The sequence below is a fragment of the Solea senegalensis genome, linkage group LG2 (assembly GCF_019176455.1).
Source record: "Solea senegalensis isolate Sse05_10M linkage group LG2, IFAPA_SoseM_1, whole genome shotgun sequence".
NCBI lineage: Eukaryota > Metazoa > Chordata > Actinopteri > Pleuronectiformes > Soleidae > Solea > Solea senegalensis.
This window is the reverse complement of record NC_058022.1, coordinates 2,872,625-2,892,850: the sequence shown is the minus strand read 5'-3', so window position 1 is coordinate 2,892,850 and position 20,226 is coordinate 2,872,625. Positions and strand designations below refer to the sequence as shown.

Here is a 20,226-nt window from a genome sequence, read left to right as displayed (position 1 = left end):
TTCTTCTATGTGGCTTATTCCTCTTTTGTAAGTCGTTCACAATAAAAGCATCTGCTAAATGCTTAAATGTTAATGTAAAAACCAACAGCAGATAAGTGAGCATCCATCCATCCTTATACAGAATAGGGTTCATCCTTTGAGGATAGGGCTTCAACTAACAATTGTTTTCTTAATTGTTTAACCTATGGATTATTTTGTCCATTGATCCATTCGTCCTTGATCCATGAAATGTCTGAAAATGTAAACGTTTGGCTTTAATGATTTCTTCGTTTTTTATGGAGCTAAAAAAAAAATGTAAGAAGCTGTAAAATCGAGAGCTCCAAATTAGAACTGTAACTGACGACGACTATTGACGATTGTGTTTTCTTTTCCATTGTTGCTGTAGACTGAAAAAATAACAGCAGGGACTACAATGACAGGGTTGATTTGAGTAAGGAACAGCAGATTTTTACAGCAGAGCAGGGAGAAGGTCAGGGAAACAGGCCAAGCATTGTGATGTGGGATAATGAGATGAGAGCGACTGAAAGAAAAGCTGCACACTCTGCAAGCGCGGAAACTATTAAAGCACAAACCACCTCGCCAATGCATGGACGACGGAAGGATGGAGGGAGAAGAAAGGAGGGATGGAGAATAACAGAAGTGGAACAGCAAATGAAGAGGAGGGTTGGTCAAGCAATGCAGGGATGGAGAAAACTCGAGTACAAAGGAAGGAGGGGGGAGAGTAGAACAGAATCAGATGGAAGGGAGAGTAGAACAAAAGACGGACTGAAGTTGCCAAGGAGTGATGAAATAAAGGAAACATTGGAAGCAAAGAGATGGGGCGTGGATAGGAGAAAAAAAATAATAAAGGGTAGGTGCAATCATGGATGAAGGAGAAACAAGATGGAGACATGAAAAGATGTGTTTATTAAAAAATGTCTTCGTCCGCTAATATTCCTCTTATCCATCATCCTCTCAGTTCTGCCACTAAGGTCACACCTACTCTGTCTGGGTAGAGATGCACAATATTGGACTTTTTGCCAATATCCGATACGCCAATATATTGGGAGGGCTTGGGCCAATAACTTTATATATATATATACATGTATATATATATATATGTATATATATATATATATATGTATGTATATATATATATATATGTATGTATATATATATATATATATATATATATATATATATATATGTATATATATATATATATATGTATATATATATATATGTATATATATATATGTATATATATATATATGTATATATATATATATATATGTATATATATACATATTATATATTTTCATAATCGATTAATCTCTCAAGTATTTTCTCGATGAACAGAGTATTCGTTTGGTACGTAAAATGTCCGTAAATGGAGATACAGAAATATTCTTTGTTATATGGAGCAAGAAACCAGAAAAATATTCACATTTAAGAAGCTAAAATGATCAGAAATGTTGTTTTAAAACCCCCGATCAGTGATAAATCGATGATCAAAGTAGTCGTTGATTAATTTAGTAAACCATTAATAAGCGATTGGTCTTTTAGCCTCTTCTGTAGTGAAATGAACATAATATTTTGCAGATGTCGATTTAAATTTTCCTTATTGTGCAAAATAGATAATGCTGATAATATCCCTATTCCTGGGGTCCACACACATCATAAGGGAGACATAGAATAAAAGGACAATTCATAAAACGCATCAGCATGTATACATCTTTTCTTAATCACAAGAAACAAAACAAACACAGTAAATCATGATTTGCTGGATTGGTTAGTAAACGTTTGTGTCGTCAGCATATTGTTAAGTCATCTTGTGTCATCAGTGTCCATATTTGGGACTTTTTACCACATTTTCATTGCTCTTTCCGTCACAGATCTGCACACTGCATCAGTTCTAGGTTTTTTTTATGTGACCAGATATCCTCAACTTGCCTGTCTGGCATTGTTTGCCCTCTCACTCGCTCTCGGATTGCAGCTTATATTGTCCAGCACATGGTGACAGTTGACTGCAGCGTTATCCTCGGGCTGTCTGTCTTTGAACTCACTGAGGAGCATTGACTCCCTCTCGTTTTTTTTTTGGTCAAACACTGAACCCATCAAACACACTCGGGGCATCTGAGCATCTCTGAATGACAGGCAGGGAGTCCGAGGATGAAGGTGAAAAGGGACGGCAGTGTCTGGCAGTGAGCAGAATTCTAAGAATGAGTTGGAAATGTAGATTCTGAATGTTGTGCGACACATAAAAATAACACCAAAAACTACGGAAGTAAGTATGCTGACATTTTCTCCAGGAAGGCGAGCCACATCAGAGAGAATACGTTCATACATCAAGTTGTCACCGTTGCCGTGCATTCAAATGTCAGCCGGAGCTTTTCCACTCCGGGTCTGGCAGGTCTGTGGGTGCAGACGAGTCACACCTCATGAATAATGGCGGATTTACACCAAACACAAAGCAAATGTTTTTCGTTGTGCAAAGACACAAAATATGTGTTGATTTGAGTTGAAATATTGAACTTGGCAGGAAAAGTGGGATAGAACTGGTGGGAAGCCTCATCCCACCTACGCTCTTTTCAGAAAGAGAGTGGGTGAATATTCATTGTGTAGAAGAAATCCTGACCTCCGCTTTGCCCTTACCCACCTATTTTCCTGGAGGGTCTCCTGCAGAAACGAGTATGAGTGAAAGTTCCAGAGCAGAAGTGGAAAAGCAGCAGTAAGCCTGTTCTTTCCAGTAGCAAATAATAGCTTCAGGATCTCTCTGTTCCTACAGTTTGAAAATCACCCCAATCGCATTGCTCTAATGTGATATTTATCCACACTAGAGCAGTCTCAAAGTGTTAGAATAACAGTGAAAGAGTCGATGTAACCATTTATATTTAACACTTACTCTTTTGTTAACAATAACTGAGTTAAAATATTCTGGTGGTGTATTCTGAGGTATAACAGGTTGTTCATGTTCCTAAATGTTAAATTTCACAATCGTTCTTGGTCGTGTCCCGTTCTGCTTCAGCGACAGGACGGACTAGTATTCACAGACACAACTCATTCAAGGAATCGTGGGGTTCTTAGGTGGATAGGTCCTGGATTTCAGGGTTGTCTAGTGTGAACCACAGTGGTGATAGAATGTGGCTTGAGGTCGACGGTCCAGTTAACTATACTCTTTATGTTAAGTTATAGATACATTCATTACAAAGTTGTGTGCTGGTCTTTTAGGTTTGCCTTGTACTACCTGGAGGAACTAGCCTTGCTAATGCCAGATTGTGTACGAGTCTGGAAAGAGGTGTAGTCACCTCCTACTTCAAGAGGCGTGACCAAAGGATGTAGATCATGGAAAACTTGTCATCAAATGTGCTTTTTGTAGTTTTCTAATGGTGTCTAACAACTTTTGCCTGGAAGATTTCCATGGAGCTAGTCGCTTAAAATGGAAGCAATAGAGGAATCAGAAGACAGCTGCTCTTCAGTGGCTGCCATATTGGATGTGTACAAAAGCTGCTTCTCTGTCGTCATGGTGTTAAGTCTGCCACACCTTGTCACCCAGGCTTTCAGTAGCTGCAGAACATTTTGTGCAACCCTTCATCTACTTGTCATTGGATTTGTCAATTCGAGTCACATGAAGAAACTGTCTTTTGTTCTGGAAATTCCACAGCTTAATCAAATGATAGCTCCTTTACAGTGGCCATCACATCATGTTGGATGTATACGAAAGCTGCTAGACATGGCTCCTCTGTCGTCGCCTCGTTACACCTGCCCTTAGCTCGATCAGGCATTTGTGATTTGTTCCATTTTTAGATTCTGGAGTTGTCCAAAATGGCATCCTTCCCAGACGTGTCTGCAGAGCGAAATCAAAACTCTGTGCTATGGTGAAACCATCCAATCTTGGTGCAACAAAGTTGGAAGCACACGAGTAGACCAAAAGGTGCACTTGAATATGTGCGTACACTCTGTATGTTCACTTGTAAATTAATGGTTATATAAAAATGACCTTGCGTTGACGTGAAATGTACAACCACCATTTGAGAGACTGTGAAAACAGAGAAGCAGGGTTTAAAAACTGCAGCATTCAATCGACAAAACCTTAGTAAATCAATGTTCTTGTCAGTGATGGAGCAGTGCGTATTGAGGCCACCCGAGTTGTTCCAAGCAGCTACCGTCTGGCTTCCCCTGGGAATCCTTTTTCCCCCTTTTGCAGATTTTGCTGTGATGACATGCTTAGTAACTGGCTGCCGCACACACACACACACACACACACACACACACACACACACACACACTTAGACAACAAGGGAAACCAAGATGGTGTAACAAACGGGAGGAAAATCCTAATTTCATCACAGCTTTATGAACTCCACTCGGCAAAACAAATGACTTATCATCTTCATGCACACTGCGAATATCTGCTCTTCTTAAAATGTAATAATTTGATTCAAGCACATTGAGAAAGTGCAAGCTCACATAGAAGGGGGAAAGTTAGAAGAAGAAATACGTTTGGAAGGCAGTCTAAACAGGATTAAGTCTGTGAGCTGTGAAGGGGAGAGAGAGAAATTGATGCAGAGGAGAGAAAGAGTAAGATATTTTTCTAACAGAGATGACAAGCAGAGAAATGTGAAGAAGAATTTAATTTAATGAAGCAACGATGAATAAATACTGGTGTACAGGCGTCCACGTAAAAATAAAGTCGGACTCTTTATTTCTTCGTCGAACATCTGCTCCTACTCTCAATCCCCAAGAGAAGACCAGGAAACACAGCTGTGTTCATGAAAGATAACATAGAAAGTTCATTCGAACACGATGTAATCTTAACAATGACCCTAGATGTCCCACATTTTTATGTTAATATTTCCTCGCACATGAAAGCGAACAGCTTTGTACTATTTTCAGGTTTCCTCCTGGGACCATGCTTCCGTTCAAGAGAAGGATCATCTAAAGAATTCGTACAGTATACAGTACAGACAATACCTTAACATCAACCCAGTAAATCCCTGAGGCTTCTTCTGGTCAGGACTGATGCTTCACAGCAAGAAGGTTCTCGCTTTGAATCCTAGGTCCTGTGTGTGTGCGATTGGGGTTAGGATACTTGGATATTCTAAGTGCCCATTCACATGAGAACAAGTTCAAGACAATCCGAAAGAACTTTGTATATAATCGGTTTTTAATCTACATAGAACTTGTTTAGGTAAATGCCTCCCTTGTTTGTTACAACGCCACCTAGTGTTTCATGCCCTGCATTGCTTGATGAGCGTAGACTAGGCCTACGCAAACAAAAGTGGAGTCATAATTGCTAGCGGTGTTGTGGACACTTGTCCACTGTCTCTCTCTCTGCTATTGACGTGAGATTCCGCGCACAACAATGAGCGAGTAAAGTTTAGCAAGAGAGAGAAAATCCCAAGATCTCTGTCTCACCAAAGACAAGTTTCAAAGACTGACTTTGTCCAAGATCCAGAGGACAATCACGCAGAGTGTGCTGCAAATCATTAAAAGTGGTCGCCATGGGGCAAAGTGAATCTTACAAGTTGGCCTCCCATCTTAAGCTGTGGTAGCAAATTCAGTCCTTGAATCTGAGGGAATTGGGTTCTAGAAAGTCCTTGAAAAGTGCTTGAATTTGATGTCATCCAAGGTGTGGGAACCATGGTTTTTGGAGCCATCAAACACTATTTTTGGAAGACGGCTCCCAGAGTAGCTGAGATTGGATTGTGGAGGATAAAGCGGCAGAAGATGGATGGATGGATGGATGGATGGATGGTGTATATAACCAATACACAACTTTGAGAAGATGATGATGTCATAGCCTCCATGTCTTCTCTGTTTTTGGTGCGTTTATGTGGCACCATTACGGCACCACATTTAGAAACATTAAAACATATTGTCTTATAATCGTACAGGGAAAGTTGTGTTTCAGTGTAGACGAGGCCTAATTTGACCTTTACGTAAATTGTTTCCGTATGCTGGCAAACTGGTTTCAGTTTGGATTTGCTAATTGCATAAAATGACGAATGAGTTCCGTGACATTAGTAACGCAATGAAGCACGACGGGCTGCACCTGCAGAGGGTTACGTCTGTGTGTGGTGGGTTTCTCTGGCCCCGTCACACCTGATCTCCACATGTGGTGGTTGACGTTTTGTGTCGAGCATTCTGTTATCATGTTCAGAGATGTTACACACCTGACATGACAACAGCACTTGGTGAGAAACACTGTTACCACAGAAAGGGAAGAGAAGAAGCGGCACGCACGCATGCCACGGCAGACTTAATCCCGTCTCTCCTGTGAGGCCTCGGGGTCCTTCTTACCGAGCAGACACATTCAGCACATTTCACGCTCTCCCCCTTAATCCGTTTAGGAGGCTCCATTACATGTCAACAGTGGCCCGCTGCTTACACTGGAGACTGTGTGTACAGTAAGTGTGTGTGTGTGTGTGTGTGTGTGTAAGCAGCGTCTTTATTGCAGTGTGAAAATGCTGATCTTATTAAGTCTTATAAGAAACTACTTAGTCTTATCTCCTTGCACAGAGTGTGTTTCTGTTTGCCTCGGTGGTTTTATGATCAGTGGAGACTAATTTGTTGATTAGAATTTCACCTCTACTTATTCTTTGGTAGAAATGAGTATTTGTTTTAACGTCCTTTTTTGTAGAATGAGACATTGATTTCTTTTTATTATAATTGCTTTATTTGTTTCGCGCAAGTCAATAGGCATTGTTTTCATCCAGCCTTGGAGATGTGGGAAAAGTGCTCATAACAAATTCAGCAAATGAATTGGAATGCACAGTGATGTGATTAAGGCTTTTGATCATTTTCTTGATGAAGCAATTAGTTGTTTGGTCTATAAAATGTCAGAAAATGTTGATCTATGTTTCCCAAACCTTGAAAAGATGTCTTGTTTTTGTCCTCATTGTTTTTGTCCCCAAAATGATTTCTTTGTTATATGGAGCAAAGGATTGTTGTTTGATTTATTTAGAAAAAAAACACAGATTTATCTGTTATTTGAGTCTTTTACATCACTCTGGAGGAATTTTGAGGTCATGCCACAGGATCTCAATTGGATGCAAGTCTACACTTTCACTAGGCCACTCCAAAACCTTGATTTTGGTTTTTCTTAAGCCATTCAGAGGTGGAGTTGCTGGTGTGTTTTTGGATCATTGTCCTGCTGCAGAACCTAAGTGCACCTCAGCTTGAGGTCACAAACTGATGGGCAGCACATTCTCCATCAGGATTTTTTTGGTAGAGAGCAGAATTCATGGTTCCATCACACCACCACCACTGTGTTTGGCTGTTGGCCTGTTGTTCTTTTCATGAATGCTGTGTTACTTTTACGGCAGATGTAACGGGACACACGCCTTCTGTTGTTTCGCTCCAAAAGACTTCAGGGATCATCAAGATGTTCTATTTGGTCAGCAGTGGTTTTCACCTTGGAACTCTTTTATGCATGACATTTTTGCCCAGCCGCTTTCTTATGGTTGAGTCTTGAACACTGAGCTTAACTGGTGCAAGTGAGACCCGCAGTTCTGTTCCTGTTGGATGAGTCGTCGGTGCGCTCTTAAGGTAATTCTCGTAGGCCGGCCGCTGCTGTGAAGGTTCCCCACTGTTCCAGGTTTTCTCCATTTCTCACTGTGGTCCCAAAGCTTTAGCAATTGCTTTGTAACCTCCTTTAACTTGCAACCCTTTGGACATGAGCCAAGCTCTCTTTCCGTTTGGCTAAGTATAGTTGCACGAAAACCTCCCTAATGAAAGCAGATGTTGGTTAAACAGCAGCTTGAAACTAATGAAATCTGATTATGCAAGAGTACAGTGATGACAAAGCACTGTTGACAGGACGGGGGTGATGAACAGGATGTCCTCTTGTGAATATAATTGGAAGATTTGTTAAGACGATGGATCTGATGAAACTAAGCTCCATCACTTTAGTTGTAGTTTGCAAAATCTCCGTGTAAGAAGTGAATGCACTGCTGGCATCCCCTATAGCCTGTGTTATATTGTTTTTGCTCATGTTCGTGTCCCTGACTAGACTCGTATCTATCCGTGCCTGCTCCGCTCCAGAGCGATTTCAGATTCTGCCAAGCTGCTCACGGCTTGGAAGTTATATCCTCGTGTGTAATAACTGGATCATTGGCTGAGTTTAGGACGTGTTTGAGGGGCGGATTACAGCGCTTGCTGTCCCTGGAACGCAATATCGATGTGCCGTTTAGCAAATGATTTCATCCAAAGGGTTTTACAGGAGGATTGCACACATTTTTTTGTAAAACACGGCTGGTCCCAGAAGAAATCAAACCTCCAACCCCTGGCAGCAGTAAAATTGTTGGTTTTTTTTTGCCACAAGGGCCGTGAAACCAGCGCGTGTCCCCCTATAACCTCCTCACCCTTCCCTGCTGCACTGTAAATCTGCTGTCTGGGAGTTTGGCCATCGCAACAAACAGCCCAGCAGCCTTTTGCCATAACTAATCCTGAAGAAGTGGGAGAATGGGGCGAGAGGCTGATCGGAAAAGAGAAATAGAAGTGGGTGTGAAGGATGGCTATAGAGGACACTGCTAATGGGGCAATAAAGAAAAGAGAGCAACGTTATGTGGCAAGAAAAAGGGAGCCAGAAAAATGTCCGTTAGGGCTCAATAGATCCTTGATCATACTGTATATGATCGCCGAATTATAATAACATAAGTATTGGATGATCTTCAGTTCACAAACAGAGCAAGAAGAATGTTTCCACTTTCATTTTGCTGATGAAATTATGAAATGGAAGCCTCCGCAGTCATGAGGCAATCATGGATTGTTGGCGCTAATGGAGTCGGTTTTGTCATTAAATGGTGATGATCAGTGTGTGCTTACGTGTCATCTGATCCCTTCATGACTGCGTGAAACTGCACTGTATTACTCCACAGTGCAGTGCAGAGTAAATTAGCTTGTGTGAATGAACAGAGGTTAAAAATATGCAGGTTCACAAAGATCTGACGAGCAGTCAAATCTTAAACCAATGAACTAATTGCTTAATCTCAGCTTTATCCTCAAAAGTATCTTAAAAGTCAGATTTTAGTCGGACTAAGACAATAATTTGGTTTTCTTAATGTCATGTAAACACGACATTAGTCTGACTAAAATCGAGCTGGATTTAGTCTCGATTAACCTTAGTCAAATTACTCAAGTTGTCCGATTGCCTGTCTTAGTCAGACTACAGCTTTAGCTCGATTAAACTTTTCATCTAAACGTACTGCTCTCTCATGGTCAGGTGCATTTGTTTTCAACTGAAACACAAACCATGGAGCCATGTCCATGCCGGTTGGCATCCATTTTGCAATTCTGGCCATTTGAAAGAATGGTCTGGTCCAGTGTCTCGCTCGGTCAGACAGTCGTTCCCTCTTCCTCGCTACCTCTGACATCAGGTTTTCTCTTCTCCTTTTTCACTGGTTCTGCCATGATGAACATCTGTCTGGATCTTATAGCCGGTACCTGGCTAGGTAGTGTGTGTAGTTCCGTGAAGCAAGACCCAAGACTTTGTGAGACCTTCGGATCTGATCTGGGTCGGTTGGCCCTGGTGTTGCAAGACAAGGTTTTCCCTCTAAAAGACAGTAGGGGGCAGTGGAGATGGCCCCCATTTAACCATCACAATGACTCCAAAGCTGTCAAAATGATAATATAAAAATATTAGTTCTGCTTTAGCAAAAGTACTTTTTCTAGCAAAAGTACATTAAGTTTTGTAGTTTATTTTTGGTCGAACACCAAAGCTGTCAGCCCCGGAGGGGGAGAATGAAGTCGGGAAATGCCAGACAACAAACTGTCTGGGTGTGACCTCCCCAAGGATTCTTACCCTCAAAGCCCACAATATCCTTAAATATGTCTCCGTGCTACACTGAGTTCAGTGTCAGCAGTACAGTGGCACGTTGGCCTTGTCCCGTGATTTGAGGCTTGTGTGACAAAAATAAAAAATGGGGCATGGCGACATAACTTTTGTTGTTGACAATTTAAACCTTGTTACATTTCCCAACCTGTGATATTCACCGGTACGACGCGGGTGAGGCTGAGTGAGTTTGATTCAGTGGCAGGAATTTGAAATGAGGCTGTGCTCCAGTAACGACTGACGTGTGTGAGTCACATGGAGCTCCAACCAGAATATGAGGTTTGAAGCTGTGTGACATTACATTTTGAGACATCTCTCTCTCGCTCTCTGTTTTTCTTTATTAGCATAGCACTGATGTACAAAATTAGATTGGTTCCCTTTAGCAACATATGAACACGTACAAATGGCGTTTTCTCCAGAATCCTTGTTTTTCCTGTTGAGTTTTATCTAGACCAGTGTTGTATTGTAATTTTGTACAAAGTAAGTACAAAATTCACATATCTGTACTTAACTTAATTTATATTTCTAGCTAATTTTACTCCATAACTATCATTGTTACTTGTTACGTTACTACCAAATAAAATCAGACGAAGAAGAGTTGGTATTATGGTCTGTATTTATAGAGAGCTTTTCTAGTCTTGATGAACTGCTTCACCCATTCACACGGGGGTTAACCATATTGACCAGACCAGCAGAGCCGGGAACTGAAGAAAGTCATTTTCTGGCAACTTTTACTCTAATTAAATCACTTTAAGGTACTTTATATAAGACTGGTCCAGACTGTGAATCTGTAATGCTTTCATCCATGGGGAAGAAAAAATCAATGGACCTCTTTTGCTCATCAGTTCAAACTTTAACTCCTTTGTGGTAGTTTAAGGATTAAGTTTATGTTAATATATATATGTATATATATATTCAGACAGAATAACCTTCAAATTAAATGTTTCTAAAGAAGACAGAAACACAATCAGTCAACTATTGATTGGTCCTATAAAACTTTTACTGTGTGACATCCGACAAAGAAGTTTACAAATCATCTGAAACTCTGACTTGATTATTAATGGATTATTCAATTTTGATAATTGGTGGTTTGAGTGTTTTTTTTTCAGCTTTTTAAATGTGGATATTTTCTGGTCCCTTTGCTCAGAAATCATTAAAACTGAATCATTTTGGTTTTTAGACAAAACAAAGAGACAATTTCCCATCATTTTCTGACATTTTATGGACCAAACACTTACTAACAATTACCTAATCCCTAGTGTCTACAGTTGAAATTCCAACTTTAAACAACCTGGAACTTTTCCTCGAGATGAAAGATATTTTAAAACACACACACACGCATGTATAAAACATTACAGATAAAGTAAAGTACGTGTGTGAAACTGCAGTACTTTGCACTTTCTGGAGGAGAATCACCACGTACTTAACTAAGACTGTTTGTCAGCATTATGTCCCCCAGCACCTCGTATTCAGACAGATAGAAAGCGCCACTTCTCTTAAATCTGATAATGTCCTGTCTTAATATAAACAAGATAAGGAAAACACGGCGGCGACACTAATGAAGCAGACTCTTGTCCTCCGTCTCCTGCTCTCAGCAGGTTTCCTCCCGCCTCAACAACAACACAAACAGCCCTAGTTTTTGGCTCGACTGCTTTGCCCTGCCTTTTTTTTTTTTTTTACTTTCTTTTTCTTTCTTTCATCCCTGCCTGGAGATGAAGGCAGCGAAAGGAAGATGATCGTCGTAAACCGCGGCGTTTTATCTGCAGAGGTGGCTGGGCTCTCTCCCTCTGATGGCTCGTTTGGAGCGCGTCCCCGCTTGATGACATCAGCAAGTGGGGATTGATAATAAAAAAAAAAAGGCAATGGGAGTTTGTTAAGGGCCTCGGTGCAGCTGTTGGGCAGGCGGTGAATCAATGAAGGTTTTTGCGAGGATTGGACAAACACGTCGGGTGCCCTCCTTCCTTCATTTGTGCTGTTTTTGGCCTGTAGTCACTTTGTCGTCTTACAGAAACAGTGATTCATTTGAAAAGGACAAATCCTGAAATCCAATTTTTTTTTATGTAGAAACATGGTGCTTTTCACGTTACCATGCGATAACTACAAAAAATAATGTGATACAAACCTCCTTCCTTGACCCCCTTTAGTTTTTACAATAATAAACTTATTAAACTGCACCATATAACGTGAAATGTATCAGGCTTTTTTGCAATAAACTTTCAAAAACTTCATAACATCACAGTTTACAACTTTGCATGTTATGTAATGTGAACCGTATCACATTTTCACCATAAAGTTGTCGCATTTAAATGTTAAATGTGTCATTTCTACAATAAAGCTTTCACGTTATAACATAAAATTGTAAAAAATGAACCTGAAAAGTTTATGGTAAAAACGTTTTATGTTTTATTTTTCACGTTATATCATGAAATGATTATTTAAAATAAATGAAAAATATATGTTTTACATTATAACGTGAAAAGTTTATCGTAAAAACCTGACAAGATTTACGTTATACCATGAAAAGTTTATGGTCAAAATTATCTTTGTTTTAGATAATAACAGTAAAAGTTTATCGTAAAACATTGCTACATTTTACATTATATCATGAAAAGTTTACGACAAAAACTTAATACACTTTACGTAATAATGTGAAAAGGTTTATGGTAGAAACGTGTTACCTTGTTTCACGTTGTATCGTGAAGTGTTTATTGTAAAAATTAGCTTTTTTTTATATGATAACATGAAAAATTATGTTATAACATGAAAGTTACAGTATCTTGTTTTGACCATAAACTTCTCACGTTATACCATATAACGTTTTTATGATAAACTTTTCATGTTATCATCTAAAACATAGCTAATTTTGACCATAAACCTTTCACGTTATTACGTAAAGCTTAAGTTTTTGTCATAAACTTTTCGTGAAATAACCTAAAACGTAGCAATTCTTTTACGATGAGCAGTTTAAGCTCGTATTAGATTTTTTAAAATAAACTTCTCCCCTCATAGTGTGAAACAAATCAGGTTTTACACATTTCATGCTAGAACATGAGATAGTATAACATATTTACAGTAAAATATCACGTTATAAACATGAAACATCACGGTTTTTAATTTAATTAGAGTAAAAACATCAAACTGTCTCGTTGTAACCCACAGGCATTACCTGTTGCGTCCTTTGCTTCTTTATTCTTACATTTCCTTTCATTTTATGTATTTATTCTGAGCCTTGTGACGTACATGTTTGTATTTTTGGCTTAGTCACGACGACGACTTCTATTCTAGGAAATGTTTCAGGCTCCTAAAGTTTGTAAACCACTCAGCCGCAGATCATGCTGTTTTATTTTTGCTACAGTAGCATGAAATTTTGATTTAAGCTCAGCAGAAGTCTCAAGTGTCTTTTTTTTTTTTGCTTCTTGTACAGTGTCAGGAAATGATTCTGTGGATCGTTGTTTGCTTTAGACGCCAGGCCCCGCTTTATCTCCCTCTCCCTCCCTCCGTCCTTCCCTCTCTGATCCGTCCTCATCCCTCTTAAAGACGTCCTCTCTCTCTGCTCTCGTTCTTGCTCTGTGTAATCTCTGAGCAGGCCGCTCCGTCTCTACATCTCTCAGTGTTTGTCTCGTGTTTAACTCCTCAGCTTGACCTCCGCCGCGTCCTCTGTAAGACGTCCCATTGGCTGCTTAAGAATTCTGCAAACACCAGCATGTGTTTTTGCTCCCGCTCACTTTGTGAGACAGCAGGAATTTTCCACAGCGTCGGACTCTCCATAAAACTGCTCAGGCCTGACAGAGAGTGTTGATGAATCAGCCTCACACTGAAATCATGTTCCTCTTTCTTCTACCTGACGGTCTGCAGGTCTCACAGCTTACACATCTTTGTGTAAATTCACTCAGGGTTTTTTTACTGATAATACAAGGATAAAATCACACACAGAGCCATGCGTGTGGATCTTTTATCTACTGTATCAGGCAGCTGCCGGCACTGTTACTCAACTAATCTAGATCTGTTACTTCAAAAAGCGTCTTGTTTTATCCTAGCTCACATCCTAGTTTCATGTTTTATTCCTCAGAGCAGTGAAGGCATAAAATGATGGAAACCATGGTTTTCCATTTGTCTGTCTGTCTGTTTTATTCTTGTAAACATGGTATCTCAAAAACCCTCACCTTAAGGGATTATTTTCCAAATGTGGTATGGAATTTTAGCTAGGATTTAAGATGAACTGCTCCGATTTTGGTGGTCTAAGGACAAAGTTGACCTCAGAAATAAATTATTTGATGGCAGTAACTAATTTCCCCTCACCTTAAGGAAATATTTTAATAAGTCTGAATTGTTAACACTGTGGTTGGTAATTTATTGGCCTTTACCATTTTTTTAATTATTTGGACATAAAGTGAGCAAAAAACATGGTATCTCAAGAACGCCTTGAGGGAATTTGGTAGAATTGTTGTGTCGGAATAAAATGATGAACTGCTCCTTAGACCACAAAGGTCAAAGTTGCTTTTTCCCCTCACCTTAAGGGATTATTTTCCAAATGTGGTATGGAATTTTAGCTAGGATTTAAGATGAACTGCTCCGATTTTGGTGGTCTAAGGACAAAGTTGACCTCAGAAATAAATGCTAATTAATTAAAAGTAATTTCTCCTCACCTTAAGGGAATCTTTTAAAAAGTCTGAATTGTTAACACTGTGGTTGGTAATTTATTGGCTTTTACCATTTTTTTCTTTATTTGGACATAAAGTGAGCAAAAAACATGGTATCTCAAGAACGCCTTGAGGGAATTTGGTAGAATTGTTGTGTCGGAATAAAATGATGAACTGCTCCTTAGACCATTAAGGTCAAAGTTGCTTTTTCCCCTCACCTTAAGGGATTATTTTCCAAATGTGGTATGGAATTTTAGCTAGGATTTAAGATGAACTGCTCCGATTTTGGTGGTCTAAGGACAAAGTTGACCTCAGAAATAAATGCTAATTAATTAAAAGTAATTTCTCCTCACCTTAAGGGAATCTTTTAAAAATTTGTCAGAATATTTAACACTGTGGTTGGTAATTTATTGGCTTTTACCATTTTTTATTTATTTGGACATAAAGTGGGCAAAAAACATGGTATCTCAAGAACGCCTTGGGGGTATTTCTCCAGATTTGGAAGAAATGTTCTGTCAGAATAAAAGATTAACTGCTCAGAGTTTGGTGGTCTACGGTCAATTTTGACCTCATAAATCACCTAAAGGGAATCGAATCTTCAATCAAATGTGGTTTGAAATTTTTGATAAGAATTTGGTGGTCATAAAATGGACAAAGACCACTGTGATGTCTGATCATTTTTAGGAGTAAAAACATTGACTTGCACTTTAAGATCAACTACATCAACTTTAGTGGTCTTGTTTACCTTTATTGTGATGTGTGATTAATAATTCATTGAGTTTTACACATTTATTTGGGAGTAAATTATTTTTTAATGCATTTCACAAGTCAGTCCTTGGAGACCAGTGCTGAAATAAGTTTTGGCTTGAATAATTCAAATAGTTAGCATTTTATATTTCAAAATGTAGTATTTATTTTAATAAATAAACATTGTATTGTATTGCTGACTATTAAAGATAGTGGCAAAAACTTTATTTATTCCCCAACTTCTTTGCTCAGAAGCATATCATACACCTTTCATCCAGCCTGTGTTTGGGCGTCCGTGTGCCGGCAGCTCACCCGCAGCACAAATTTAACGCGCTTTCATCTTTGTTTTTGATTGGCGTGTGTGGGGGAAAGAACAAGGGCTGCAGCAGATTTTTGTTCCTGGGCCTTCATCTGTCAGACGAGCGCGGGGACTCGTGTAATCTCAAAACGAACACATCCTCCCCTCCGCAAGTCGTCACTACGTGTTAGACGCCAGTCACGATAGAAGATAGAAATCCAACTCTGACTTACGCTACTTTGTTCCACCGGCTCTGCTCGTTTGATGCAATTTGACCCCGTAGGTTTTTTTTTTTCTCGGCGTTAAACTGCGACATCTCTCACATCACTGAAGACTGCAGCACTGCAGTCTGACGGCAGGTTTTTTTGCATACATCAAGCTGCCAGTGTCCTCCATAAATCTGTGCGGCTCCGACACTGCATAGCAGTCATTTAGCAAAATGTCTGTCTGCTGCTGTCACCTCACTCTCACTCTTTTGTTGCCTTCATTGCCACATTTGTTTTGGGCTGTTGGCAGGTGTTTTATGCGCGTGCCTGTCGTCCTGTTTGAGGAGGATTTAGGTAAATAGGTGGACGTCTGAGGGAAGTCTGAATGAAGACAATAGATTTAAGTTTGACAAGTAGCAATGTCAACGTTAACCCCTTCATCTCCTTCACAGGTGTTCAAGCTGAAGGCGGTGCAGTTGGCCGAGAAGCTTCTCCCTGCCTTTAACACCCCGACTGGAATCCCCTGGGCCATGGTCAACCTCAAGAGGTGAGTGAGGTGATGCCGCCGCTGAAAACCATCGGAATCTGTGTGTCATTCGTTTTTCAGAATAAAATGAAATGAAAAGGACAGACAATGAACTGTTCATTTCCATCCATCCATTATCTACCGCGTTATCCTGATTTTCAAAATAAAATGAAAAAACATAAACTGTTAATTTGATTTTCAGAATAAAATGAAAAAAAGCAGATAGCAAACTGTTACTTTGACTTTCAAAATAAAATGAAAAGAAGACGAATAACAAACTGTCAATTTGGTTTTCAAAATAAAACAAAAAATGAAAAAAGCAGCTAACAAACTGTTTATTTGATTTTCAAGATAAAAAAAACATAACGCAATGTTAATTTGATTTTCAAAATAATATGAAGTACCACCAGAGGAAGCTTGCGTACCACTGGTGCTACATGTCCCACAGTTTGAGAACCGTGGCTGTACAGAAGAGACGGACAGAGACATTTTGCACATCGCAGGAGCACTTACGCACAAAACGGAGCAACATTTCTTAAATTTAACAACAAAAGTGTTGAAATTATTATTGTCCATTTCTACTCTATTATTATTGCTGTTATTATTATTTGCATACTTGTAAAAAGAATGTCCTCTTGGCTCTGCAAGTGTCTGTCCCTTTATTTCCCCCTGCTTTGCCCTGAACTTACTTATTCATTGAATGAAACAGGCAATGAAGTGAAATTGCCATATTAATCCGTGGGGCTACTTTGTTGCTTAGCAACCTGGCTCGGCGTGTACGTGTGTTTGAGAGAGAGGGAGAGAGCGAGGCATCCTGGTGTATGCATTGGCAGGCAGCTGCTTTTGTCATGTTTAGTATAAGTGAAGTTCTCCTTTGTCTCAAGGTAATTCTTATTTGTTCCAGAGGAGATGCTCACACACACACACACACGCTTCCTGTGTCATTTTTACCTGCTGTGACTGAGGACAAACCCATGGTCATGTATTGAACCTGCAATTAATCGATCAATGTCGTCTTTGTGGATTTTGTAAAGCAAATATTGCTTAATATTGAACAGATTTTACTCTTTGAATGTCATATTTTGTTCCTTAAACCTTTGTATTATCCATCCGTCAGTTAAAAACCTCTTTTTTATTGAATTGCGGTAAAATGTTGACCCTTTTATCTCTTTTTTTTATATATCCTTTTTCTTCATCCCCCTCCCTTCTGCAGCGGCGTTGGTCGTAACTGGGGTTGGGCGTCTGCTGGCAGCAGCATCCTGGCTGAGTTTGGGACTCTTCACATGGAGTTTGTTCACCTCACCTACCTGACAGGGAACCCTGCCTATTACCAAAAGGTAGCACTCAAGACGTGAAACTCTAGGCCCACCCCCCCTTTTTTACACCTGGCATTAGAATCGGATAGCGCTTCATTCACCACATGCATTCAAACCTGGTATTAACACAAGTCTCCGGCGTCCACGTCACGATCACGGTCACCTTCCCCCCCTTCTTCTTCTTCTTCTGCAACAACACAAACATACATGCTATGCCATGTTAACACGTACATGGATCAAAATGTTTTTATTTTCATGTCACAATAAGGTCAAACAGAGGTGTGCCGTGACTTCAGGGGGATACAGTGTTACTGTGTCAGAAATCGCATTTTAATGTCAGGTGTAAAGGCGGTCTGTGTGTGTGTGTGTGTACTTGTTTTCGTGTTTCCACCGGCTCGCCTCAGCACGGCACGGTTAAGTTTCCACTAGCATAGTTCCTGGTACCAGGTACTGTTTCTGGTACATGCTCTGGTGCTAAAAGTAATTCTAGTAAGTGCCGGCCACTGATTGGTCAGACTGCCGTCACAGGAAGAGACGTCCGACACAAGAACCAAGCCGAACAATGCCGAGCTGTATACGAGTTACAAGACTTAACAATCCTCAAAACGTGGATTTCATCTCCAACAATTCCAAGGTAGTATTTTTGTGGAGGAAAACCAACATGTGCCGTGCCGTGGCGTGGGGAGGCGAGCTGGGACCATCAAATAATTATCAAATATGCACGTTTTATACAGAAATCGGCTCACAAACCCCACTACACCACCGCGTGGCCTCTTTTTCTGCTCAATGAACCAATAAATGAAACGAGAACCGTTAAATAAAAAAAGCTCATTTTCACGTTCCCTGCTCTTGTTTCTTGCTCGCGGTCACAGGTGATGCACATCCGGAAGCTGCTCGCAAAAATGGATCGACCCAACGGGCTCTACCCGAACTACCTGAACCCCCGCACAGGCCGCTGGGGCCAGCGTGAGTACAACCTTTGCTTCGCTTTCACAGGAGCTGACCAAAAAACAGGGCATTATGTCACGTGTGCTCATTTTGGTAAAGTGAAATCTAAAGCTCATTCCTGCAGCTGCTGAATCGTTTTCTTTGCGGCGTTTAATGAATGAATGAATAAACTTAGATTTTATGATCACAGATTCATGATCAGTCCAAATGTTCTGAGGAGTAGCAATGAAGAGACACCGGAAAGGGAGGGAAGAAAAGGAGAAGGCTGTGGAGTGGCTCCGTCTTTAATGAGAAGAAGAAATTGACAAAAGATGGGAGGAGAGGGAACGCCGTATTCCCGCTGTATTGATCCGGCGTTGGCCGACTGCCCGGGGAAATTAACGACTCGTTCAGTGAAAGTTTAGACGCACATTACTCTGAAACCTGCCGTTAAAGTCATTTTTAACAAATAACATAATTAAAGCCCGGTGAGGCGTCGTTTGTGTTGATGAAAAATGGATAAAAAACGATAAAGACATTTTGAACCTTTGATTGTACAGTAAGACCTGAACACATTTATCAAAGGTCTATTTAAAGTTATTTTACATATTCTTTCCTCTCTTTTACATATTTAAAGAAGACGTAAAGACTGTTTGTTGTCATAAATAGTCTCCTTGGATTTCTTTGTACTCTTGGTTTTTAAATATTCTTCATTTATTTATTTATTTATTTATTTATTTATGTATGCATTTCCACGCTGAATGCAGTGATGTTTGTTCATTGATCAGATACAGGACTATATCTGTGCAGGGGCTTTTGCTCTGCTATGTTCAGCGAGGGGAAATGAAAAGATGAAATCGGTTTTAAATTGAATGCGCTTGATTTTTTTTTTTTCCTACTGCCACAGCAGTAGATGAAACCTCATGTATGGATGGATGGTAAGAATCATTAATGGAAAGACAGGTGGGTAAATTGAGTGAAGTGACTTTGAGCCAAACGCAGGATGAATAAATGCATGGATGATGGAGGGAGAGCAGAATTATTGATCACTAACAGGTGTTTGATGGATGTTTCTGTTTGTCTGTGAGTGAGTGAGTGAGTGAGTGAGTCTTTACTTTAATTACGAAATAAGGGCTGCAGCGATTATTCAATTCAACTATTTTGATAGTCGAAATGTGACTATTTTCTGGTTTCTTCGCTCCATTTGACAAAGAAGTCAAAGAAGAAAACTGAATAATATATATATATATGTACAGGGTGCTTGTGCAGGTCTTGAAAGTATTTTTTATATTATTATTTTTTGAAAAGCGGTCTTTTGTGTGGAAGGTTTAGCTCATTTTAAAATGTGTAATATTTGAAGAAAAGTTGATATGAGGTCACATGAATGTGCTGCAGTGAATGTCTCACTTTTGTGAGTGTAAAATGATTAGATGAAGAGTTATGTTAAGGATGGGAAGAAAGATTATCTATTCATCCATTCATGCTTTTATAATTCTGACCGTGCTCTTGTGTGACATTGCACTTTGATGCACTTTCATGTCTTTTTCTCTGTGTGAATTCTGCATCCATTCATTCTTTTGTTCGCACTTTCATCAATCAATTTAGACTTTATTGATTTAGCAATTTACCTATAAGGCGATGTGACTCAAAGTGCTTCACAGGATTAAAAAAAACAGCTTTCAGGGACAAATGGCTGGTATTATCTATTAAAAACAGTAGTGAAAAAGTGAGGAAAAGAAGGAGTAAGGATGG

General features: G+C 39.7%; 1 protein-coding gene across 2 annotated transcripts in view; it reads left to right on the top strand.

The window, feature by feature from the left end:
* Positions 1 to 20,226, top strand: part of man1a2 (mannosidase, alpha, class 1A, member 2) — a 130,692-nt gene that overhangs the window by 91,283 nt on the left and 19,183 nt on the right. For both annotated transcript variants that reach the window (XM_044017209.1, XM_044017214.1), the window contains exons 7-9: positions 16,158 to 16,252; positions 17,445 to 17,568; positions 18,420 to 18,513. In XM_044017209.1, the coding sequence (XP_043873144.1) occupies positions 16,158 to 16,252; positions 17,445 to 17,568; positions 18,420 to 18,513 (313 nt within the window). The remainder of the gene's footprint in view (positions 1 to 16,157; positions 16,253 to 17,444; positions 17,569 to 18,419; positions 18,514 to 20,226) is intronic.